The following is a 23,479-nucleotide window of genomic DNA, read 5'->3' on the forward strand; positions in this document are numbered from 1 at the left end:
TTTTGCAATTTATTTCTAAACCGCAATTTTCAGATCAAGTACTAAGGATTCAATTGCAGAATCCAAATGAATCCAAAGTGGCTTGCATTCATGATATGAAGAGTTTGATTCCAAGACGCGGTAAATGTCTTTTAAAAAAAATTGCTACTGGCCAATTCCGTGAAAATGTCAACCTTACCAAGAAAAAAATACATTTTTACTATGGTAACAGCACAGATTTTAACATTTGGTGGTTCAAATACCCATGTGAGATCGTTCTTCAAATTTGTAAAGCATATGTTTTTTTTTTGTGCTTGATTTTTCATAGTCAGGTAAGTGCCATTTTCAGGATTGTCACGTCCATAACGCTACATATTCCTCATAAATGGACACATGAAAAATAATATAAAGTAACTATTTTATGTTCTATAAAGAACATGACATTCATTGGGTATGATTGCTTCAGGATTATGCATTTTATTTTACAGAAATCCTACAAAGTTTATCGTCTCCCAAAAAACGCATCCTGGATACGGTCGGCATTCTAGTTTCCCTGATCTACTTTGTACTTTGTTCAACAAACAAACAAAAACATTTATAATTTTGACGGCATTGATGAACCTTTGCTGGTTTCTGCTGTGGGGAAGAAACTTAAGCCAATCCTCGAAATCCAATCATTTACGTGAGGAGATGAAGAAGATGAGGCACTAATTTATAGCATTAAAAAGATGACCCATTGAATTCATTTTAGGAGCAATGACTGATTGAATGTATTTTTAGTCAAGTGCCTGTATATTAGATTAGTATTGTATTGAGTTCAGAGGCTGTCATTTGTGGATCGACTCACTTTGATGTGTATTTTTAACAGTTTCAATATGAAAAAAAGAACTTTTATATTGATTCAATGGATTTATTGCATTTTTTTTCGTGGATTAATTGCATGAAAACTAATCAGTTTTTATAATACATTTTTTAAAATCTATGTGTAACTTTGAAACAGAAAATAGTTGTTTTCATCTTTCCACTTTCTATGTAAAGAAAACACATTTTTACTCAAACGAAACAAAATAGATTTATAGCGTTTTGGAACCAAACTCCTCATATATTCTGTGGGTATTGAATCCTTGACCTGACATCAAGCTGTACCAAGTATCTGTTTGAAAACGTTTTACACAAAACAGAAACAGATAGTAAGAGCACATTTAATTGAACAGAATGTGAGGACAGATGAAAAAAAACTTACTCGGCACACTATACTGAATATGCAGCGCTCATGGTGCAAGATTTGTGTCATCCTTGAATCCCCAATCCACCACTATATTTTGCTCAGAGCCTTTTGGAACAATTAATTTAGTATAAATTACATTCATAACACACCATCTCTGCAGTTCAGAGTACATAGCTTAAAACAATTCGCTTTCCCTGTTGTAGCCTAGATTTTTTCTCAAACATTCATTTTAATAATTCATTAAAAGGAGGAGGCCTTAAAGCAAGATTAAACGTTGTTTTACTTTCTACCACACAGGTGATGCTGATAAACCCGACGATATTCGTGTTTATGCCTCTCAGTTACAGGCCATTCATTCTAATGAATTTCAATTAGCCCATCTGATCCCATAACAGATACACACAGATGTTTTTAAAAGGACTCAGTGAAGCGTGAAGACTATTAATCCCATTCTGACAGCCTCTAACATCCACTTGATGGAAAGGAAGTCTCACATGCTGCAAATTCTGTTTAACTATGAACGCTTGCCCTTTTCGGCGAAAATTTTATTTATTTAAAAGCACTTACAGTACGCGGCTGATTTATTCTTCCGTTTGCTGGCAGGCACTGCAGGGAGTGAAAAATATCAAAATGAGCAAAAAGGCCACGGCGGTATTCACATATTTCCAGGGGAAGGGGTCATAAACCAGAGCTTTTTTTTCTGTGGCTTTTATTCTCTGGTATAAAATTAGAGAATGCTTTGAGAAGTTATCTGTCTTAATTCCACAAGCTAATGGAGGGCAAAGCTATTAGTGAAATAAAGAAAGAAGTGCCTAATCTTATTATTGTCTTAATTTGTTTCTTCAAAGTGTGTTCTTTACAGCTGACCTTCAGAGTTACCAGGGATTCTGACTACATCCCACGCTATGTGAAAGGATGATGGGGCTCAATTTACATAAACACAATCATAATTTTAAAGTACTGAAACGTATTTTGACAGTTTGTCCAGATATTGTAAAAAGTAATGCTTCTGTTATGATGCCCAAAATAATCTTTTTAACATGGGCCTACTGTATACTGGTAACATTTTAGAAATAAGGTTTTATTTGTCAACATTATTAAACACATTAGATAACATGAACTAACAATGAACTATACCGATATTCTATATAGACTTATTTAACTTTGTTAATGTTATTTAATACCAATCCCAATTGCTTAAATTAGCAAACAGTTCTTGGCCATCATTGACTACCATAGTGGGGAAAATTACAATATAGTAAAAGTGCCCCAGAACAGTCTTCAAAATATCTTCTTTTGTGATCAACAGAACAAAACAATATATTAAAGTTTAAAGAATTGTTTTTGTAGTCAATGGTGTCCAAGAGCTGTTTGGGTACAAGCATTCTTTCAAATATATTTCTCTGTGTTCATCAGATTTGTATTTGTAAAAATTTGGACAGAAAAAGGATGAGTAAATGACTCATACATTTTTTGGGCGTGAACTGTCCCTTTAACTTATGATAATAAATACAATCTTATTGTATAGACTCATAGATATAATATAGGATGCGAAAAGAAAATATGATAAATCTAATTTTAACAAAGCAAGCACAAAATTCTACCACGTGTTAACATTTTAATTGAATAAACAAGGTGTTTGAACAAATGTCTGATTTGACCATTTGTACCCAAAAAGCTAAAAGTTTAGACCATGGCTGATTGTTAAATATTGCAATTCTAGTATTTCCAACAGATGTAGCTTATGTTCCATAATGTGATATAAAATACATCAAACAAAAATGCAACCTTGAAATATATCACTAAATTCTTAGACTAACCATCCTAAAGTGTACGTGTTGGCCGTGATTTACTCAACATCGCACCAGTACATAAATGTAAAGACAGGATCCAGCTTTATTCCGAGTATTCAGTGTTTTCAATAGCAGTGGGTGAAGAATAAGCCTCAGAGGGAATTTGAAATGCAACACAGGGAACTTAAGTCGATGTATTATTAAAGAGTGATGGAGTTGACATTGGCTTCTCTCTTTCGCTCTCATTTTTGGGGGGCATCGCTTTATGATTGAGTCGAGTCAAAAGCGAGAGGGGTGAAGAAAGAATATCATGCTGCATTATTTATTATTCAGCCTCGGTGTCTCATCATTTCCCTCTCTTGAAATCTCTGTGCGGACCATTCATCAATATTAATACGTAACGGGGACGTCTGATGCTTGAGCGGCGCTTATTGTCCTTGTTGCTGTTATGGATGACATCTGTTTGAGAGATTTCTGTTCAGGAGGGACTGTGTAATTTCCTCATTGGCGTGTCATCTCCCTGTTTTGTCATGTGAAGTGAGGTGTTCGCTTTAGTTTAAGAAGAGCTTTGGACCAGAGCTGAGCTATGTAGAGCACTTGAAGATTAGCAAGCTATTATTGTGATATGAATCTTCAGGGAATGAAGACTCGTGCAAGGGAGCCCTTCTTTTGGCATCGCAGACAGTTTGGCTACCGTGAAGTATTTAACAAGATAACAGCCTAACTGTCTGTTTAATCAGGTCTGTGTGAAGTGACTCATCATGACTCCATAGAGAGGAGCGGGTCATTGTTCCCGCTTTATTGATCAGTAGAAGTACGTTGGCATCTATTGTTTTTCCCTTGTTTATCTTCTCACTCGTTGGGTTGCTCATTAGCTGGAAGATCTCCATAAGCGACATATCCAAACACCTGCAAAAGAACCCGCCTAATTTGGCCATTCCTGGTGCTTTCGAGGCTCCAGGCTTATGGCGAAAACAACATATTCAAACCTGGTTTGTGTTGTCCTGAGATTGTGTCATTTACAGCAGAGCTCCAGTCTCCCATCATTCCTCCTGGAGAGGACAGAAAGCAGCGCAGGGTAAGAGTGTGTCCAGCGGGAGCATGAAATCTCTTGCAGATGCACTTTTCAGTGTTTTTTGATTAGTGGTATCTGGCCACAGCACCATGCCCAGCAGCACTGGATGCTGTGTCAAGAGATTTGTCATGACAGTCTGCCACTTTTCTATTCTCACTGACTGTGGTCATGTTCTGTCACACACACTGCTTTGACCTAAAGTATTCGCCACACTGCAGGTATTTGGACTGCAACTGGTTCTTTTGTGGCTATATAAAAAGAAGAGGTCAAATCTGGTGGTCAGGTCTGTTTTTGAACATGGTATGTGGTGTGTTGCTGGAATGAGATTAATTTAATAAATTTGAACATGATGGACTACAAGGTCCACCAGCAGGTTAATGACTTGGTTTTGAGCAGCTAGAAACCATTTTGAAGGGTCAGTGTTGATTTTTCGTATGTTGATTTTAGTATGATTGTAAAGTGATTTGTTGTGTTTTTTTATAATATATTGCGTACAAAAACCCATCTTCAGTTTTGCATCAAGTTGAACCCAAAAGTGACATGAAAGTCATTGCAATACATCATAAAACATCAAATCAAGTGACAATTATTAGTGTTTTCAATAGCAAGAAAATAGTGATTATTAATCGTGATTAATCTAAAATGAAATGAAATTTTCATACTTATTGTTTCATAATGGCTCACCAAATTAATGTAAAAACAACAATCCAGTAGTTTTAAACTTGTTTGCGTCTTTTGACTATGAGTGATGAACGAAGGCTGGCATCACTGTATCTGTGTTTAAGTAAAAGGATTTTATAAAAAATATTTATTTTTTTCGACTGTAGAGAGCCGACAAAAACACTTTAATTTTAAAAGTGTAAGCCTTTTATATTGAATATCATATTTATTATGTTTGGTGATGTTTCTTTCTCTGTCCATATGTTGAATGAGAACTGTCAGTTTATTTTCCTCCACTTTAAAGTTTATTTTGCACATTCATTTTTATGATTAATACTCTAAGTAATTAAAGTAAAAAATGAAGAAAACAGAAAAATTAAGTATTGTGTTAATTTTGATAGCCATATAGTTACATGCAATGGAAAAAATGACTAAAGTCTAATTCTCCCAAGCACGCTAACACCTGTAATTGTTTTGCATGTGTTTCAGAAAGCTGATCTGGCCGTGGCTGGCCTGACCATCACGGCTGAAAGAGAGAAGGTTATCGATTTCTCCAAACCCTATATGACTCTGGGGATCAGCATCATGTACCGCGTGCACATAGTAAGAACATGACTCTTCCTCTACCTCTCCATCACAGTATTAAAGACACCAGCCTCAAACATCATCAGCCTATAATAACAAAGGCAGAGAGAGAGAGGAAAATAAATAGAGAAGTAGTTTTGGGGCAGGGTTCCCCGGCACATTACCCCGCCGTGGCAGATGGTGCACCGCGGTGTGAAAAGCTGATAAATGTAGCGCTTTCCTTTCCAATTTCAGCTTCTCCTTATTTTGACTTGTATCTAATTCGCACCAATAACATCCCAAGCTCTCGCTCACAGCAACAGTGGAAAATCCAATAGCTCTTTTATTTTTTAAGGCCTGGGTGCCATTAATCAAAGCCCCTCCCCAAACCCAAGGTGACATGCTGATCTCTCTGTTGGCTAAGTGCCGGATGAAGCCACTTGGTGCAGCGTGCGCAAACATTAATGTGGCGTCCCAGTGGTGCATTTACACACACACAGACACACGCTTAAACGCACACAAACACACCGCTAGCCCCCTGCTCTCCTCGTTCTGCTAATAGTTGTTTCTGTGTGCATCTTGATTGGTTGGCAACAGTTGGGGAAATCAAAAGCGGCAGGTGCGCCGTTAACTGAGACAGGCATTCAGAAGAACATTTTTGTAAACTGCGGCACGTACACACATGCGTCACATAGAAGCAAACTGATGCTCATCTGCATTCTTGCACGGTAACCTGTTGCAGCAGACATCAGGATGTGTTGCATTGCACACACTTGACATCACATTCTCCATAATTCCTTCATCAGAGAGACTGATGATGATATTGATTTGCTTATTTGAGCATCCTAACACACACAACAGTGCCTCTACCAATGGTTTGTCTTTGGTGACACTTTGGTGACACTTCACCTTTAACCCCTAGAGTACTGCGAGATCAGAAAGAGTTAAAAAGCGTGGAAAGGGATTGTGAAAAACACAAAAGTAGACCCACTGTGTGACCATCAGATAAAAAAATATATATAGGTAGCAGAAGTGCTAAATGGAGTTCACACAAGTAAAAGTCTGTTGTATAACACAAAGCTGTTCCTCTTGGAAATTCTTAAGATCCGATCCGTTCTGCTTATCTCGGTCTCAGAACTAGCATTTCATCTCTTATCCCGATCCCACGGTCATAACGCTCTCTATATTTGAATGCTTGTGCTTGGGCTTGTTTAGATTTAATCCACTTGCTATTGATCCAGAATGCTTTGATTTCTATTAGGACCCCCAAAGCGTAATTCAAACTTTAAATGAAATCTTTCGCTTGATCGATAACAATGGTAAATGGAATCAAATGTGGCCTCTGGACTTGTTTTAATTACATGTTCAGCAGTACAGTGGTATCTCCATCTGGGCGTGTAATTGGGTACTATGGATGATGCGATTTTTGTCACTTTGTTTGTGTGTTTGTGAGTGTGGTATGGTGTGTTCGATTTAAGTTTTAATCCTTGACATTTTTAAAGGCAGACGGGGTACAATTGATTTGTTCATTTAGGTGTTGATATACAGTATTTCCAATACCTGTATAAACAGCAGAAAAAAATAGCCAGTCTCAAAGTCTCGAAATTTTATATGTGAATTAGGTTTTACTATTGCAAAGCAACATCAACGATGTATAAATATTTGTGTGGGGAGTGAACATAAAAATGTTTAAGGACGTTTGGGTTTTGGTATTTTTGATCATGATGTTTTGTGCAAATATTCAATCTATGATTTTAATTAATATTAAAATATTTTAGTGATTAATATTTTAATATTTAAGGCTGCCTAATTAGTGAAGAATATTTATTTATATTATAAACATAACAGTATTGACTGTTTGACTGTTTCACAATCAAACATCCTAAACATCAATCCAAGTAACAATTATTAGTTATTTCAATTGCAAGAAAATCGTGATTATTAATCGTGATTAATCTAAAATGAAATTAAAATGCACATTCATACTTATTGTTTCATAATGGCTCACCAAATTAATGTAAAAACAACATTCCAGTAGTTTTAAACTTGTTTGCGTCTTTTAGTATGTGTGATGAAGGCTTGGATCACTGTAAATGTGATTTAGTAAAATGTTTTTATAAAAAATATCTTAAAAAATTGACTGTAGAGAACCTTTTGCAACAGAAAGGTTCTGTAGAACCATATAGCCGACAAAAAAGTTACTTTTAAATGTGTAAACCTGTTATATTGAATATCATATTTATTATGTTTGGTGATGTTTCAACAAACATCCTGTTTATCAGTTAATGAATTAAATATTTGTGTTTATCATAAGGAAAGTGAATTAGCAATTATCATATAGTGTTAAAGTCCCCCTGTGGTTGATAATTGTATTCCTTAAAAATAATCTTTGACCATCAAAATTACATATTTAAATGTTTTTTCATGTGTTAATTATTTTTCCTGTCTTAAAATAGCTTCAATGCACTGATACATGAGTATGCAAATTAGCCCCGCCTTCACTCAATCACACTCGGAACACTCCGCTAAACTGAAACTGAAAGGGAAACTGAGAGCTGACACAGTAGTGCAGTGATCATTTTAGCCCAAGTCTATGTGCCGTCTTTGCATATTTATGCCTCAAACTGCTGATCCACAGGGGTCAAATGAGTTGATGTGATCGGTTACACGTTTATGTCGTCAGATTCCCAAGTATCTTACTAAAGAACTCAAGATTGTGTCTCTAGGTGTTAGGAACGGCCTGTGAGTCAACCTCTTGTGTACAGCTTGCAGGGAAGTGAAGAGACTGGGTGTGGTTGAAAATGAACTAACTAATTAGTGCAATGAGTTAATTAGATTGAACAGGGAGCAGTGGTGAGATCCCACGCTGCCTTGGAGCAGCAGCAATGGAATGTGTGTGTGTATTATGAGATAAAAGATATCAGTGTGTGTGGAGAGAGACAAAAGCCCTCTGCCCCTGAGAACATGAAGAATGCCGCTCACTCCAGACACTTTTCTTCACTGCGCCCTTCCAGCTGTGACAGGACCACGTTCCCAGCGGCCACACGTTTTTTCAGTGTGTCAGAGGCTGTAAAAGGGTCTTCTTCCCCTCTGTGGCTTTGAACACTCTTGACTAACGGCTTAGCTTACTGTGTAATACAGCCTTCAAACAGTGTGTTCCAGCCAGACCTCTTGAACTCGTACATGTAGTGTAATACATAAAAAATGGTGCAGGCATGCAAAATAAATTTAAGTCTGGGGTGTGCTGGTTCAAATATATTGGTTGATATAAGAGGGCGAAGGCTTTGCAAACCATTTAAGGCTTTGTAAAAGATATTAATTAAATACTTTAAAATAATCTTTTACTGTTTTGATAAATGTGTGACATTTACTTAGGAATCCCGCCTGTGGTATTACTCATTCGCAGGCCAAACATACAGAAATCTCAACTGCATTTTGGTTCAAAAATATCACTTGCAGTTAAAATAAACATTTTATTTGATCACTTGAATTGGTACTTATATGTGTATTAGTAGTTCCGTCAAGTTTATTGTTGTTACATTTTTTTATATAGTTTAGACATTTGTTCACATTATAAACATTACAATATTGACTCTTTCACACACATTTTGTCATTGTTGACTGACCCTTGTTTACATTTTGTTGTTCTGCTGATCACAAAAAAAAGATATTTGAAAGAATGTTTGCAAGCAAACAGTTCTGGGGCACTATTGACTACAGTAGTAGGAAAAATCTATGGTGCCCCAAAACTGAAACTGAACTGTTAAAATATGGTATTTTGTGTTATACAGAAAGAAATGTACACAGGTTTGGAACAACCTGAGGGTGAGCAAATGATGACAGAATTTGTATTTGTTGTTGAACTATCCCTTTCACCGAAGTATAAAACACATGAGCTGGGCTGCGTTTCCCAAAAAGTATTATAACCTTAAGTTGATCTTAAAACCGTTAGCATCAATGGAGCTACGATCAACATGGCTTACAATGCTATTGGGAAACGCAGCCCTGGTCATTTCAGTTTTTTAAATGCACTACGTTTGAAAAATAAATTAATATTATATTTACATATATATATACAGTATATAGAAAGAGAGTGAGACAGGGACGTTTCAAATTCAAGATATGTGAATGCCACATAATAATTTGTTTTAATCAATTAACAACTCCATAAAGTAATCTTTTATCCCTCAAGATACTGGAAGGTTTGCACGTAATATAAACATCATGCTAGTTAAATTAGCATGTTGACTACACATATGCTGATAGCTATGGAGCCCTCCTTTGTTATTTAATTCAACGTATAATGCAAATGTTTATGAGGACCTGGCTAACAAGATAGAAGAAACCCATCTGAACGGCTAGTTGTAGCATGAAAGAGGAGGTGATGTGACTGCAGGCATCACCAGACACTTTCTTCAGAGGCATTTACCTGAGTGTATTTTGACAGCCATAAGCAGCGGCACTTGTCTCAATAAGAGAAACTTTGTCCCAAACTTTCATTCCAGCAAGTCAGATGCAAGATACTGTATACTACGTAACACCACAGAAACCAAAACTGAGCCTGCAGCGCACAGTAAAGAAAAAAAGCCCTCCACTGTTCTTTATTAATGAAAAAGAATCAAGTAAACATGCTCATCTGTTCAAGTAAAGCTTGGCTTCCAAGCATGTCATAAGCTGTTTGTGTAACCTGTGTTGTTCACCTCTTAAGCAGCAGCACCGAGCATGCATTAGTAACGTGTTTGCTCTCTTTTCTGCCGTTTTTGTGTTCCAGCGGGTTTCCATGTGGAATAATGTTGATTGTGCTTTTCTGTAAACCCTAAAATTGAATTTAGAGAGGGGCTGTAAACAAGGCAGTTTGGAGCGGATTGCAGAGAGCCAGCGGCACAGTTAACGTTTCCCCCAGTGAGCACTATCCGCAAGTCCCGTGTTCTCTGAGTCACGATACAATTATCTCTTCAAATCTCACACGACTGCAAGCACACATGCTCCGTCTCACACATACGGGCTCCGGGCACACTCCCGTTCTCTATATCCAAGATGCCGGCTTCTCTGGTTTATATAAGGGATGGGTCGCTGTGGTTGACTCAGAGTTTAGTAAGGCTGATCGGTGAATATTTAGTTTTGTAATGTAATGTAGTTTTTTAATAGCAGTGCTGCAATGGCCAAATAATGTCAATCTGTAATGTCAATAATAGTAATGTCCAGTTTGGCGTGTAAGTCCAAGTTGTGTCCTCCAATTATCTCATATAAATCTTAGCATATAAAAAGTGTGGGTGTGACATTTTCTATCAAAACATGAAATATAAATTTATAGAGAATGTCATTACTACCAATATATCGAACCATCTGTTAATTTTACTAAGCCCCTGATGGTAGAGTCCAGACATTAGAAAAATATCAGTCTATGCACGAATTTTGTATTTTAAAAGAGGGGAAATTTAATGCATTATGGATGTGACAAAAAAGGATGCCATTTTTGACAGACAACCTACTAATTTCTGTGAATTGAGTCTGTGTAAAAACCAGAAGCAATAACACTCAACTAATGAAGAAGGGATGGCCCTTTACAGAACATAAAAGGTTACTATATTTCATGTGTCTATTTATGAGGAATATGAACTATTATGGATGTGACAATTCTCTAATATGACTATGGAAAATATGCCTTAGATCCAAAATAAGGCTTTTTAAAGGAAGAGTTCACCCAAAAATGGTCCCCATTGACTTGACCATAGTGATTTTTATTCCTACTATGGAGAGTTAATCGGGACAATTTTGGAGTGAACTATTCCTTCAAGAGAGACTTCACATGGGCATTTAAACCATCTGACCTCTCAGTACTAGATTTTTTCTTCTTAAAGTTGACATTTTCATGGAATTGGCCCATTATGTTCAACGTCATTGAGATCTAGCTGGTTTAAAGAACGTGTTTATGCAAAATAACACCTCAAAATGGGCTCACCATGAAACTGAAACCAGCCTTTTCTAAAAGTCTTCCTAGGTGAACTAGTCGAGTTTTAAAAATGATTGCACTGCTTTCACAGAGAGTGAGTTCGCTGTGTACCCACCGTAGACAGACCTGCTTCAATCCATCCCTATAATTTCAGCTTTTAGTGTCCAGCTCAACAGCAATGCCGTTCAATTACACTAATATGAAGATGATTGCAGACACATTAATGAATTTTTAGCCTGGTGCGAGCTCCATAGTGGAATAATTACTCATTTCAGCAGTATATTAAACCTCGTTTTTGTTTGTCTGAGTCAAAAATACCCCAGCTGCTTTGTGCCCCTTTCAGTATAGTCAAGAAGCCTACAGGTTTGAGTGTATCCATTGCGGGTACTACGACACCTAGATGCTGTGTAGATAGATTGAACCTGGTGCTTTCCTCCCTGATAAGAGGCTGTTAAGTTGTTGCTGACTAGTAATTGTCAATGTACCTCCAAGAGAGATAATTGGATTTGACTGTTGTGTACAGAATCGCCTCCTGTGTTCTGTTCCAGCGGGTATTGGATCTTCTCAGCTGGCCAAAATAGTTAGCAGACAGAAAATCAAGCACTTTGTCGGATCAAGCCAATCGGCCACAAACATAGATGCTTTAAACTCCTTAAATCACTCTAACTTAAGCCTGTTTATTTACTGATACTAAATGATATGCTCTTGCTATGTCTTGACATTGACTCTGTGTTTGTATTATAGGGAAGAAGACCAGGGTATTTCTCTTTTTTGGATCCTTTCTCTCCAGGGGTTTGGCTTTTCATGTTGCTGGCTTACCTGGCAGTCAGCTGTGTGCTATTCTTGGTGGCAAGGTAAATACTCGGCTCCACACTGACACCTGGAGGATCTCATTAGAATAAGCAACAGCCTTGTAACATCTTTTGTTGGTCTTAAAACAACATTTGAATCAGTTGATCATAGGCCAAACCTTATTCATCCATACTAAAATCTGATATACTCTAAATAAACACAATCTTGATAGAAATGTTAATGGAAATAACAAAGCATTTCTAGACATTTTATTTTCATTTAAATTAGTGCTTATACTAGCTTTGCATTGGTATAAAATAAATACATTTTGTTTTACTGGACAGACTCCTTTGAGACTCCCTTTATGCTTTCTTGTGGCTCAGTGGTGAGACCATGGCACTAGCAATGCCAGGGTCATGGGTTTGATCCCAGGGATTGCGAAACAAATGTATAACACAATGCAATGTAAGTCACTTTGGATAGAAGCATCTGCAAAATGCGTAAATGTAGACTTTTAGTCATTGTAGTTTTTGTGTGTATTTTTCTTCTGTCCCCTTGTGTAACATTTATTCATTTGACAGACGCTTTTCTTCAAAGCGAATGTATGTGTAATGTCCATATTGTTTCACATTTGTTATCGAAATATGACCTGTTTTAGGATTTCTGTATTGCTTGTGTTGAGAATTTCAAGAGATGAAATGTAAGGTTGTCACACACATTGAAGAATAGCTTTAGCTGTGTGCTGCATTGTGCGGTGCATTTTTATAAGCATCCTGTCAGTCACATCTAGAGCTTGCACAGTTGGGAACAAAAACCAGGTTGCATGGCTGAAAGGGACCACAGGTGACTTAATGCTTTGCTACATGTAAAGACTATTCCTGTCTCATTTGTGTTTACTTACTTTAATATTTTCTTTATTGTTTGATTTGCCATGCAGGCTAACACCCTACGAGTGGTACAATCCTCATCCCTGCCTGAAGGGGCGCTGTAGCCTTCTCATTAACCAGTATTCTCTGGGCAACAGTTTCTGGTTTCCTGTGGGAGGGTTCATGCAGCAGGGCTCCACCATTGCCCCCAGAGCCCTGTCCACACGATGTGTCAGTGGAGTATGGTAAGACCCCAAAAAACAAAAATGGGTCGTTTCTAATCAGCTAAACCAGAAACAATGCTACCATCCCCACTATGTTGAATATACATTCAGGTGCCTGAGAAAGACCTGACAGTCGAACATTGCTTTTGTTCAAATAGATTTAGATTCATAAGTTTTCAGTGTGCGGACATTTTGTTTATTCAATATTTTAAAATACCCCAGACATGGGATGAACTCACAAATATGAAAATCACATTTCACATTTCTTCAATACTACTAAATGTGACAACAGATCTTGACTATATCCTCTTTCTGTGCCCTCATCTTACAGCCTAGATCTCCGTTTAGTACTGTAGAAAAGTAGTACACCCGTCTTTCGCTTGGCCTCTGTTTTTCTGATGCGCTATTGTACTGTCATTTATTGAGGCCTTGCCGACTGCAACACGCAGAGGTCAGTGGAGAATAAAAGAAAGCTATTTTTGAGGATTCGGAAGAGGTGCAGTATTCAGCCGAGTCTTTCAACTTCTCATTCGGATGCGTCGCTCGCAGTAGCTCTGAGCTCCCTTTGATGTCAGGTCAAAGCTGCTTCTCTGTTCAGTTCCTTGTGTCTAAAGCTGGCGTGTCATTCCAGGTGGGCGTTCACCTTGATCATCATCTCTTCGTACACAGCCAACCTGGCAGCCTTTCTTACTGTGCAGAGGATGGAGGTGCCCATCGAGTCGGTGGACGATCTGGCTGACCAGACCGCCATTGAATATGGCACCATGCACGGTGGCTCCACCATGACCTTCTTCAAGGTGAGATGTCCAAGGACAGGGAGAAGAAAACTCCGACCCCCCCGCCCACAAATCAATGCCATGTCGGCAGGTTTATTGAGCATGTCACCATTGCTCTTCCCTTCTGTGAGATTTATGTGTTTACTGTCCTAATATCAATGCCCTTCGATATCTCTTCCTCTCCAGAGGGCTACCCAGACTCATTCAGACTTTCTGATGCATTGGAGAGGCAGATTTTTGACCCCGCCCCTCAGGTCGTTACACATATGCGATGTAACAACGCCACATCAGCACGTCAAACTGTCAGCTTATCAAGCACCAGGTCCATGGTTAATACAGTCTTATGTCCGCAAAGCTCTAGTGATTTGCTGTCAGGACTCGGGATGAGGAGCCAGTAGCAATGGTGACCTGTTTGCTTTCTCTGAGCATAAGCAAGCAAACATCAGGGACATTTTTTAAGTACTTATTGAGCTGCGTTTTGAAAATCAATATGCCTGTGCCATTTTGATAAGAGACATTAAAAATGAAGACGTCTCTGGAATATTTCATAAAGAAGTTAAAAGGATAGTTCACTCAAACATTTAAGTTCTGTAATCATTTACTTTCCCTATTGCCATTTCAAATCTGTTTGACTTTCTTCTGCAAAACACAAAAGATGATGCAGTATTTTGAAAAAATTTGGTAACCGAACGGCGGTAACTTTAACTTGCGGTGGTTGTCTCCACACAATGGAAGTCAATGGGGTCCAATGTTGTTTGGTTACCAACGTTCTTCAAAATATCTTTTGAGTTCTGCAGAAGAAAGAAAGTCGTACAGGTGTGAAATGACAAGAGGGTGAATGAATGACACCTGTCCGTCTTTAAGAACTTTGGAAGTTATTGTGTCAGTTACACTAATACATGTACTGTATCTATACTGTATGTATAGTATACAGTATATATATATATATACATTCCCATTCAACCCAACTGTTGTGTTAAAACAACCCAGCATTTTCAGGCTGAAACGACCCAGTATAAATTCATTTATAACTCAACATCAATGTCCCTTTTTGACCCAACGCTGGGTTGAAAATATTCCTGCATTTTTTAGAATGTATGATAGAAGTTAGTCTGTAGCACCCAGGGACAAATAACCTCTTTTCAAACCAAAACTGTGAAAATATTTAATATTTATCTCTGTTCTATTGTGATGAAAAACATTGAACTCCCATTCTCCATTCAGAACTCTCGCTACCAGACGTACCAGCGGATGTGGAACTTCATGTACTCCAAGCAACCCAGCGTGTTTGTGAAGAGCACAGAGGAGGGCATCGCGAGAGTGCTCAACTCCAATTACGCCTACCTTCTGGAGAGCACCATGAATGAGTATTATCGCCAGCGCAACTGCAATCTCACCCAGATCGGAGGCTTGCTGGATACCAAGGGCTATGGCATTGGCATGCATCTGGGTAAGAGAGCACCCATTCGAGATCTAAAGGGAAAACCACTACAGGCTCTGATGATTGACTTTTGTATAGGAACATTTTTTTTATAGTAGTTGAGTTGCAACTCTGCTACATTCAGCTTGTACAGTCAGCTTGTAAGATCAGCACAAAATGACAAAAGTGAATCTTTGGTATCTGAAATGAAATTATTCCATTGACTGAATGTAAATTGCGCTGAAATTGATTTGAACCAAACCATGCAGAAGCATCTAAGAAGCACGGTGTAATAGACATGATTAATGGGGCCGTCGTTTCGTTTACAATAAGCAAAATGAACACGGAATGCAGGGTGAAGCATTTAGCTGTGATTTCTCTGAGATGCCTATTTTTGGCTGTTCAGGCTCGGTCTACAGAGATGAGTTTGATCTGGCCATACTTAAACTACAGGAGGACAACCGTCTAGAGATCCTCAAGAGGAAGTGGTGGGATGGGGGCAAGTGTCCAAAAGAGGAGGACCATCGAGCGAAAGGTCAACCACTTCGGCATATGAAACCTCTAGCCAATAAATGAAATTAGCACAGAATGAAGTGGATTTTCAATGTCCTTAACAAAATCGGTGTTTGTTTGTAGGTCTAGGCATGGAGAACATTGGTGGGATCTTTGTGGTGCTTGTGTGTGGTCTCCTGGTGGCCATCTTCATGGCGGTGCTAGAGTTTGTGTGGATGCTGCGTCATACACCAGCAACAGAGGTGAGAGAGGGCTATTTTACCTGCCTCTGTTTTGTGTCCCTCTCCCTGCCCACACGCCTTCGTCCCTAAACCCTAAATCCAACTCATCCTCAACCATACAACCAGCACAACAAAGATAACCTCAAACTGATCTACACAGACCTTCACTGTAGATGCTCAGTAAAGATGCCAGGCCCTTTTTAAGATGATATTAAACTTGATAAATCTTTAAAGAAATTGAAACCTTTCTTTTTGCTTTTGTAATTCTTCTCTGCAAACTGATTGTGTGTCAGATTGTTTCGAATTTTAAAAACACTGTGATTTTACTAAATAAAAATTTTGGCATGTTTCAGTAGAACCCGGAGGCGTGGCTATTTTTTGTGAGGGTGCAGATGCATGACGTGTTTGTACATGTCTTATGGTACAGTTACAGTACAGCTGTTCAAGTTTGCCCACATTTATTTGTGTGTAAATTTACACAGAAGAGTCATTTGCTATATTTGTGATATAGCAAATATATCACAAATATTTGTGCTTTATCACAACCTACATTTAACTGGCTCATACTAAATAAAAAGGCTCATGATTTGGTCAAATCGTATCTTTCTATCTAATGTCTTGCACATGTTTAATTCAATCTAATTAAGTCTATGGAATGTCCCCAGTAGTATACCAATACAAACCTGTGTGTGTGCGTGTGTGCCTGTGCTTGTTTTGTGTCTTGACATCAAAAAAAATTATTTGGTAAATAAATATTTGGGTCAAATCAACTTAGCCTGTTTAGACAGGTCAGCATTAGTCAACTTAAAGCAAAATGCTATAACTTGGTGTACTAGAATTAATGTGTGTTTATGTGGCACCCCAAAACTATCATAGCTTAGCATGCCTTATTGGGCAGAAACAATTAGTTGTTCCTGTGCTCTGTGACTTTCTTAACATCTAGATCCAACCCAGATGAGCCCAACAACCACAAACCTGTTACACACTACAGCTGCCAAAAAGGGTCATTCTTTGTATGCAGTGCCTTTTCAACCCCATGCAATGTTTAAAAACAGGAGAATAAGTTTATATTATTCAGAAAAAATAACATTACATTTTGTCATTTAGCAGACCTTTTTATCCAAAGCGACTACAAATGAGGTAAACAATAGAAGCAGTTGCAGCAACATAAGGACAACAACAAGCATAAGTGCAGTAAAAACTGATCTCATATAGTCTACCACAGTATACAAAGCAAATAATTTTATTTTCAAGGATAGAAAAAGTAGAAAAGAAAAATAAGTCAGTACTAATCGGTCAGGTGTTGAGGGAAAGGATGTTTTTTCAGCCGATTCTTAAAGATGTGGCTAAAGAATCTGCTGATCTTGAAGCAGCTGGCAGATCATTCCACAAATGTGGAACAGATCCAGAGAAGTTACGTGAGAATGATTTTCCCTTTATGGGATGGCGCGTCAAGACGCCGTTCGTTTGCAGAGCGCAGAGATCTTGAGGGTACATACTTCTGTATTAGCGAATGAAGATATGGGGGTGCCGAACCATTGGTGGTCGTGTAGGCCAAGAGCAGAGCTTTGAATTTGATGTGAGCGACTATAGGGAGCAAATGTAACTTAATGAAGAGAGGACTGACGGGTGCTCGCTTCGGTTCATTGAAGACCACTCTTGCTGCTGCATTCTTGATCATTTGTAGAGGTTTGGTTGTGCAAGTTGGGAGTCCAGCCAGTAGCGCATTGCAATAGTCCATTATGGACAGCACCAGCGCCTGGACTAGGACTGGCTTAGCATGCTCGGACAGGAAAGGTCTAATTTTCCTAATGTTGTAGAGGATGAATCTACAGCATAGGGTGGTGTTGGCAACATGATCCGTGAAGTTTAGCTGATTATCTATTACCACAAGATGTGATGGTTGATGAGCCTAGTTGAATGGAGAGGTTGTGATGAATCTTATGGTCGGCCGGGATTACAAGCAGTTCTGTTTTTGCAAGGAAAAAGAGTGAAATTGTTCTCAGTCTCGCAAAAATGCATGCAGAGACATTTGGATCGTCAGGTTGAAATGCCAAGAGGTGTTGTGTATCACCCACATAGCAGTGATAGGAAAACCCATGTTACTGAATAACAGAACCTAGGGATGTCGTGTATATGGAAAAGAGCAACGGTCCAAGCACCGCACTGAGCCTTGAGGCACACCTGTATTGAGATGGTGGGACTCAGAGACCTCAAATCTCCAGGATACTCTAAATGACCTACCTGTGAGGTAAGACTTGAGAGGTAAGACTTGAACCATTGTAGCACCATTCCAGAGACACTCTTGAAACAAGACTGGTTGCTGTCCAAAAGTGGTTAAGTTTTAGTAGCTCTGTTATTAAATGGTAATGATCCGTGGGAGTCAAAATGTTAAAACATACAGATCATTTTGTTTGGAGGTTTGAAGCTAAAATGTCCTGTGCTTGAAAATGAATGATGATTTTTAATGACTTAAAACCTGCACATGTTGGAACTTTTCATCAAAACTTATTTCTGACACAATTTAAGCTTTGATTGTCAATGGATATCCCATTATATTTCACTAGGGAAATGCAGGATAGGATGATAAAACATCAAAGAAAGTGCAGAATTTTGTATATTTTTTTTGTTAAAATGTGATGTGCGTGATGGGTTACATTTTTAAAGCTGTACACACTGCACATACATGAGCACAGGGTTGACATATTGAGAACAGGAAAAAACATGATTAATGATTCAAGCTCATTGTTATTCAAATACTATTTTGTCAACAGCAAAGGCACCACATACAGAGAATGACCCAAACACAACTGTTCCCACATGATTTATCAGTTTCCTAATACAAAATTAAATCATTACAAGCAAAAAAAGCAGATATTCCAAACACACAAAAATCAGAATGCTGCTTCAGGTTGTTTCAGGTAGACAGGCACGACTCTCTGTATAGCCCAGTGTTATTTTGATCAGTGCTCTGCCTGTGATGCCTTTTATCCTCTGTGTGCAGTGTGTCAGTGAGCCCCCGGCCTCTCTCTCTTTTCTTCTCTCTCTTCATCCCTGTATCTGTGCCTCACAGCTGTCTGTGTGCGAGGAGATGCTACGAGAGCTGCAGGGAATCGTGCTGTGTCAGGACAGCCTGCAGTTACGGCGCAGGCGAGGTGCCAGCGTGCTGCGACCGCAGCCTATGCCCCTGGACGAGCGACGGGTGCGGGCGGCGGCCGCGAGCCTCAGCAACGGCAAGCTGTGCATGGGCACGGGCCTGCCCGAACCTCTCTCGAACAGACTGGCGCAGGAGGCCGCCCTGGTAGCGCGTGGGTGCAGCCACATTCGCATCTGCCCGGAGTGCCGGCGCTTCCAGGGCATCCGGGTGCACCCGACCGGCCACCCCGGTGCGTCCCCCGCCCACAGCGAGGAGAGTGTGGAGTGGGATAAGGGGGCAAACAATGGTGAACCAGAATAACCTCTTTGTACCCCACGGACAGGCGTCAAACGTAGGCTTTGCTGGACCTGGGGCGTTCAGCGGGTGATTACGGGATTGAGCGCTCCAGAAATGAGACAAACAATACATTCCCCACCGATGAAAGAGTCTCGTTGGAACTCAAATGTGTGAAGATGTTCGTGCTGCTCGATTCAGCCGTAGAGCTGCGTCTGATCTCTGTACACACTGTCCCCACAGCTCTCTGCCCATGAACTGCCTTTGGAACACGCGGCAGAGTGGCTTTGTACTATGCAGTATATTTGTCTTACTGTGCTGTTGATTTCTTTTTAAATTATTACTCTTTTTGTTGTGATACCACTATACAGTTGCTATTATCTTGTTCTCACGATTAAAACGTTCGTTTTTTTCACATCACGGACAGAGTAGGCCTACACACAGCTACGGAGAACAGAACCTTTTTTAGAGTGGCAAAATACTTTGTATTAATTTCGTGCTATTGTCATCCCATGGCCCCAAGGGAAAATAACCATTACGAGAACTGATCACAAAACTCCACTTTGATCTGTTTTTAATAATAGTGCTATTCTATTAAAAAGGTTGCTGAATGTTTTATGTGCATGTAAGAGGGATGCTACTGAATGAAAGTAAAGCATTCGTTTTTATTTCCGGTTCTTTTGCTGTCAAAATACTTTTTTTATTGTTTGTTATACACTTTATTTTCTTTTAATTCATTGTTTGCACTCTTAGGACATTTGCACAATGGAAGATGTGAATAGTGGAAGATTACACTCGCATTGTAAAAGTAACAACAGTAATTCTGAAAGGTAAAATTGCCCTCATTTAGCCGTGAAAACGGTTGAGTATAAACAACGTGAGATCTTAGGTATCATCAGTATTTCTGAGATCCAACACAGAGGTCAATCATATATCAACAGGGTCATGCCATCTAGTCCTATCTGTATTAGAAGATGTTGACTAAACATTCATGTATTTCTTATGTTATATGACATCAAATGCAGCTGATGTTTTTTTATTTGCTTAAAACCAGCAACTTTTGTTCTTTATGTGACATCTTCGTGAACACCCTTTAAATGGTATGGAGGATTCAATAAAAAACATTATGATCAGTGTTTTTAACATACTACAGCTAAAGCAGAATTTGGATACCAAAATTGAATTATTTTGTTAGGCATGATGTTGTCCTCAACTTACGGCACCAAAATTTTAATAAATTGCCTTCATATTTTTATGGTCCATTAGTTTAGACCCATGTTGATTTTTTTCCTGTGCATTGAACTAAACCATTTCTACATTATATTTCAATACGGTGTTAGTGCCTGACGAAAATAAATGGCATTGTGTTCAGTTTTGTGACAGGTTGACTTTGTTGTTCTTGAAACAATTCTGTTGGTACTTTTAACATTTTTTTTCTAGGTGCGCAGAAACCGCTCCATTTCGTTTCCTCCTGCTCTTGAGAACGGATGGTGAATGTGTTTGTTTATTTCAGGCACCTGATGAACAATCGCAGATTAGAGTATGCAGGTGGGTTTTCACTGAATGCACAGACCTGCAAAAGTGCACATGCAACACTCGGGGGGCGACTTCAAGATGTGGCATATTTACTGTGGTGGGGAATGTAAATCAGCCACAGATCTGCTTTACAAAGAGCGGAAGCTTAAAGAGTATCAACTAACAAGTGAAAACATTTGGTGAGACAGTTATTGCTTAAAGTGATAAGTGACTGCTTTTATAGAAATGTTTCAAATTAGCCTTTAGGATGTTAGCAATGGCGAATGAATTTTGTCAAGTACCAAATCTGTCACTGGTAAGGAACACTTCATATGTCATGATTATTGGGTTATATTTATATGTACCACATTTTACCTGAAGCAGAAGTGTGTGATTTGTTTTTTTCTGTTAAATCACATTCAAGTAGGCCGTTAGTTGGTCGATTTCCCCTTAAAGTTTGAAATATGTCACGTTCCTCTTCATTGACTTAACCACTTTGGGACTGGGTGCTATCTGTTTTTTTCCAAGTGCACATAGGGGAGGAATTCAGTAAATATGATTTAAATTGACACACTTAAACTTTTAAAGAATAGTTCACCCCAAAATAAAAAATTATGTCATCATTTATTCACCTTAGAGTTTTCTGATGATCAGTGAACACAGAAAGATATTTGGAAGAATGCTTGTTACCAAACAGTTCTTGGATCCTATTGACTACGATAGTAGGAAAACTATTTTTTTGATCTGTTAGGGGCTGTTTCTGTTGGCGTACGGCGTGTTTTTTCAATAGTTTCCAATGGAAACGTTGCATTTCTTGAAAACTGCAGTAGCTGGCGTGTTTTTTCCACTTTGGCTCAGTGCTGGTGTTCCACTGGGCACCCAGAGTTGAAAAATGCTGTTTCAACCGTTTTCAGCCATGTAAAAGCGCTTCAGTGGACACAGCCCTTAAAACAAACAAAATAAGAATATAGGACAGCAAAGTTATACAATTACATTTACATTAAGTCATTTAGCAAACGATTTATCTAAACAACTTACAATTGAGGTAAACAATAGAAGCAATTGGAACCACATAAAGACAACAAAAAGCATAAGTGCAGTAAAACTGCTCTCATATAGCCTTCCACAGTATGGGCTATACAAAGCTAAGGTTGTTTTTTTAAGGATAGGAGTAGAAAAGAAATAGAAGCCAGAACTAATCGGTCAAGTGTTGACTGAAGAGATGTGTTTTCAGCCGATTCTTAAAGATGTGGCTACAGAATCTGCTGATCTTGTCGCACCGGGCAGATCATTCCACAAATGTGGAACTGAGTCCAGAGAATGGCACTTTGTGGCACTTTGGTAGTTAATGGGGTCCAATAAATGTTTGGTTTCAAGCATTTGTACAATATCTTTCTCTGTGTTCGACCAAACAATAAAATATTTACAGATTTGGAACAACTAGAGAGTGAGTAAATCATGATTTTTTGGGTGAACTATCCCTCTAAGTTGTTTGTAGTTGCAATGTTTCTCTACATATGTTTTATGAATATTTGATCATACAATCAAGTGTGTCTGTGCGGTTGACGGCCTCAATCCTGAGTATTGTCATAAAGCTCCTTTTCCAAATTAAAAAAAGCTCTCAAACCGATGTTTAAAATCCATTTGAATTCCACGGCCCAGATACTATTTGTCCAGCTCTGTGACTATTTGTTAGTAATGGGGGAGAATTGCTAAGGGACCGAAATGTCATGGCTGACGACAGGATTTATTAGTGAGACGAGCAAAGCTCACAGCACAATCACACCAGATGCATCCCCGAGGGCCAGGTCTGTATTTCGCAGCACACTCCTTCTCTTCAACCCATTTATTTCTTAATTCAGCTCTAACCTGTTTCCACGGGTCGAAATTGCATCTCTAGCTTTAATTCCTGATGGAGTCACAGCTGGTTTCTACTTGTCGAGCAGCAATAGTTTGGTTGTTTTACTTTACTTTTCATGACAGAACAGACACAGTACAAACAGAACATAATTGTTTGACTCCTACACCTGATACTATCTCATACTATACAGTAGGGGTGTCACAATATATGGACAATAACGGTGATATTGACTATAAACCTGATTACTGATATTGTGGGGTAGTATTTGACAGGCTTTTTATTAATAGATTCCTTTATAATATCGTTATTGTAAATTCTTTTGGCTACAAATTGTGATAACCCTAGTACCAGCATAGATCATAATGCTCAATCTCATCCCTGATTTTCTGAGTGGAAGTGCTCTTAAAGGGATAGTTCACGCAAAAATGAAAATTCTGTTTTCACTCCAATTGTTCTTAACCTAAATAAATGTCTTTGTTCTGATAAACACAAAGAAAGAAATTTGGTTAATGTCTGTAACCAAACGGATTTTATTTCCCATTGACTCCCATAGTATTTATATTCCCTTATATATGCCAGTAAATAAGGGATGAGAACTGTTTGGTTACT

General features: G+C 38.6%; 1 protein-coding gene across 3 annotated transcripts in view; it reads left to right on the forward strand.

Moving 5' to 3' along the window:
- grik4 (glutamate receptor, ionotropic, kainate 4) overlaps positions 1-20,865 on the forward strand; it is a 275,509-nt gene extending 254,644 nt beyond the window's left edge. For all 3 annotated transcript variants that reach the window (XM_056756694.1, XM_056756693.1, XM_056756692.1), the window contains 8 exons: positions 5,225-5,338; positions 11,997-12,106; positions 12,982-13,155; positions 13,766-13,931; positions 15,135-15,360; positions 15,737-15,865; positions 15,967-16,085; positions 19,138-20,865. In XM_056756694.1, coding sequence (XP_056612672.1) covers positions 5,225-5,338; positions 11,997-12,106; positions 12,982-13,155; positions 13,766-13,931; positions 15,135-15,360; positions 15,737-15,865; positions 15,967-16,085; positions 19,138-19,521 — 1,422 coding nt within the window. In that variant the 3' untranslated portion in view covers positions 19,522-20,865. The remainder of the gene's footprint in view (positions 1-5,224; positions 5,339-11,996; positions 12,107-12,981; positions 13,156-13,765; positions 13,932-15,134; positions 15,361-15,736; positions 15,866-15,966; positions 16,086-19,137) is intronic.
- The last annotated feature ends 2,614 nt before the right edge of the window (positions 20,866-23,479 follow it).

Source organism: Triplophysa dalaica, chromosome 9 (genome assembly GCF_015846415.1).
Source record: "Triplophysa dalaica isolate WHDGS20190420 chromosome 9, ASM1584641v1, whole genome shotgun sequence".
Taxonomy (NCBI): Eukaryota; Metazoa; Chordata; class Actinopteri; order Cypriniformes; family Nemacheilidae; genus Triplophysa; species Triplophysa dalaica.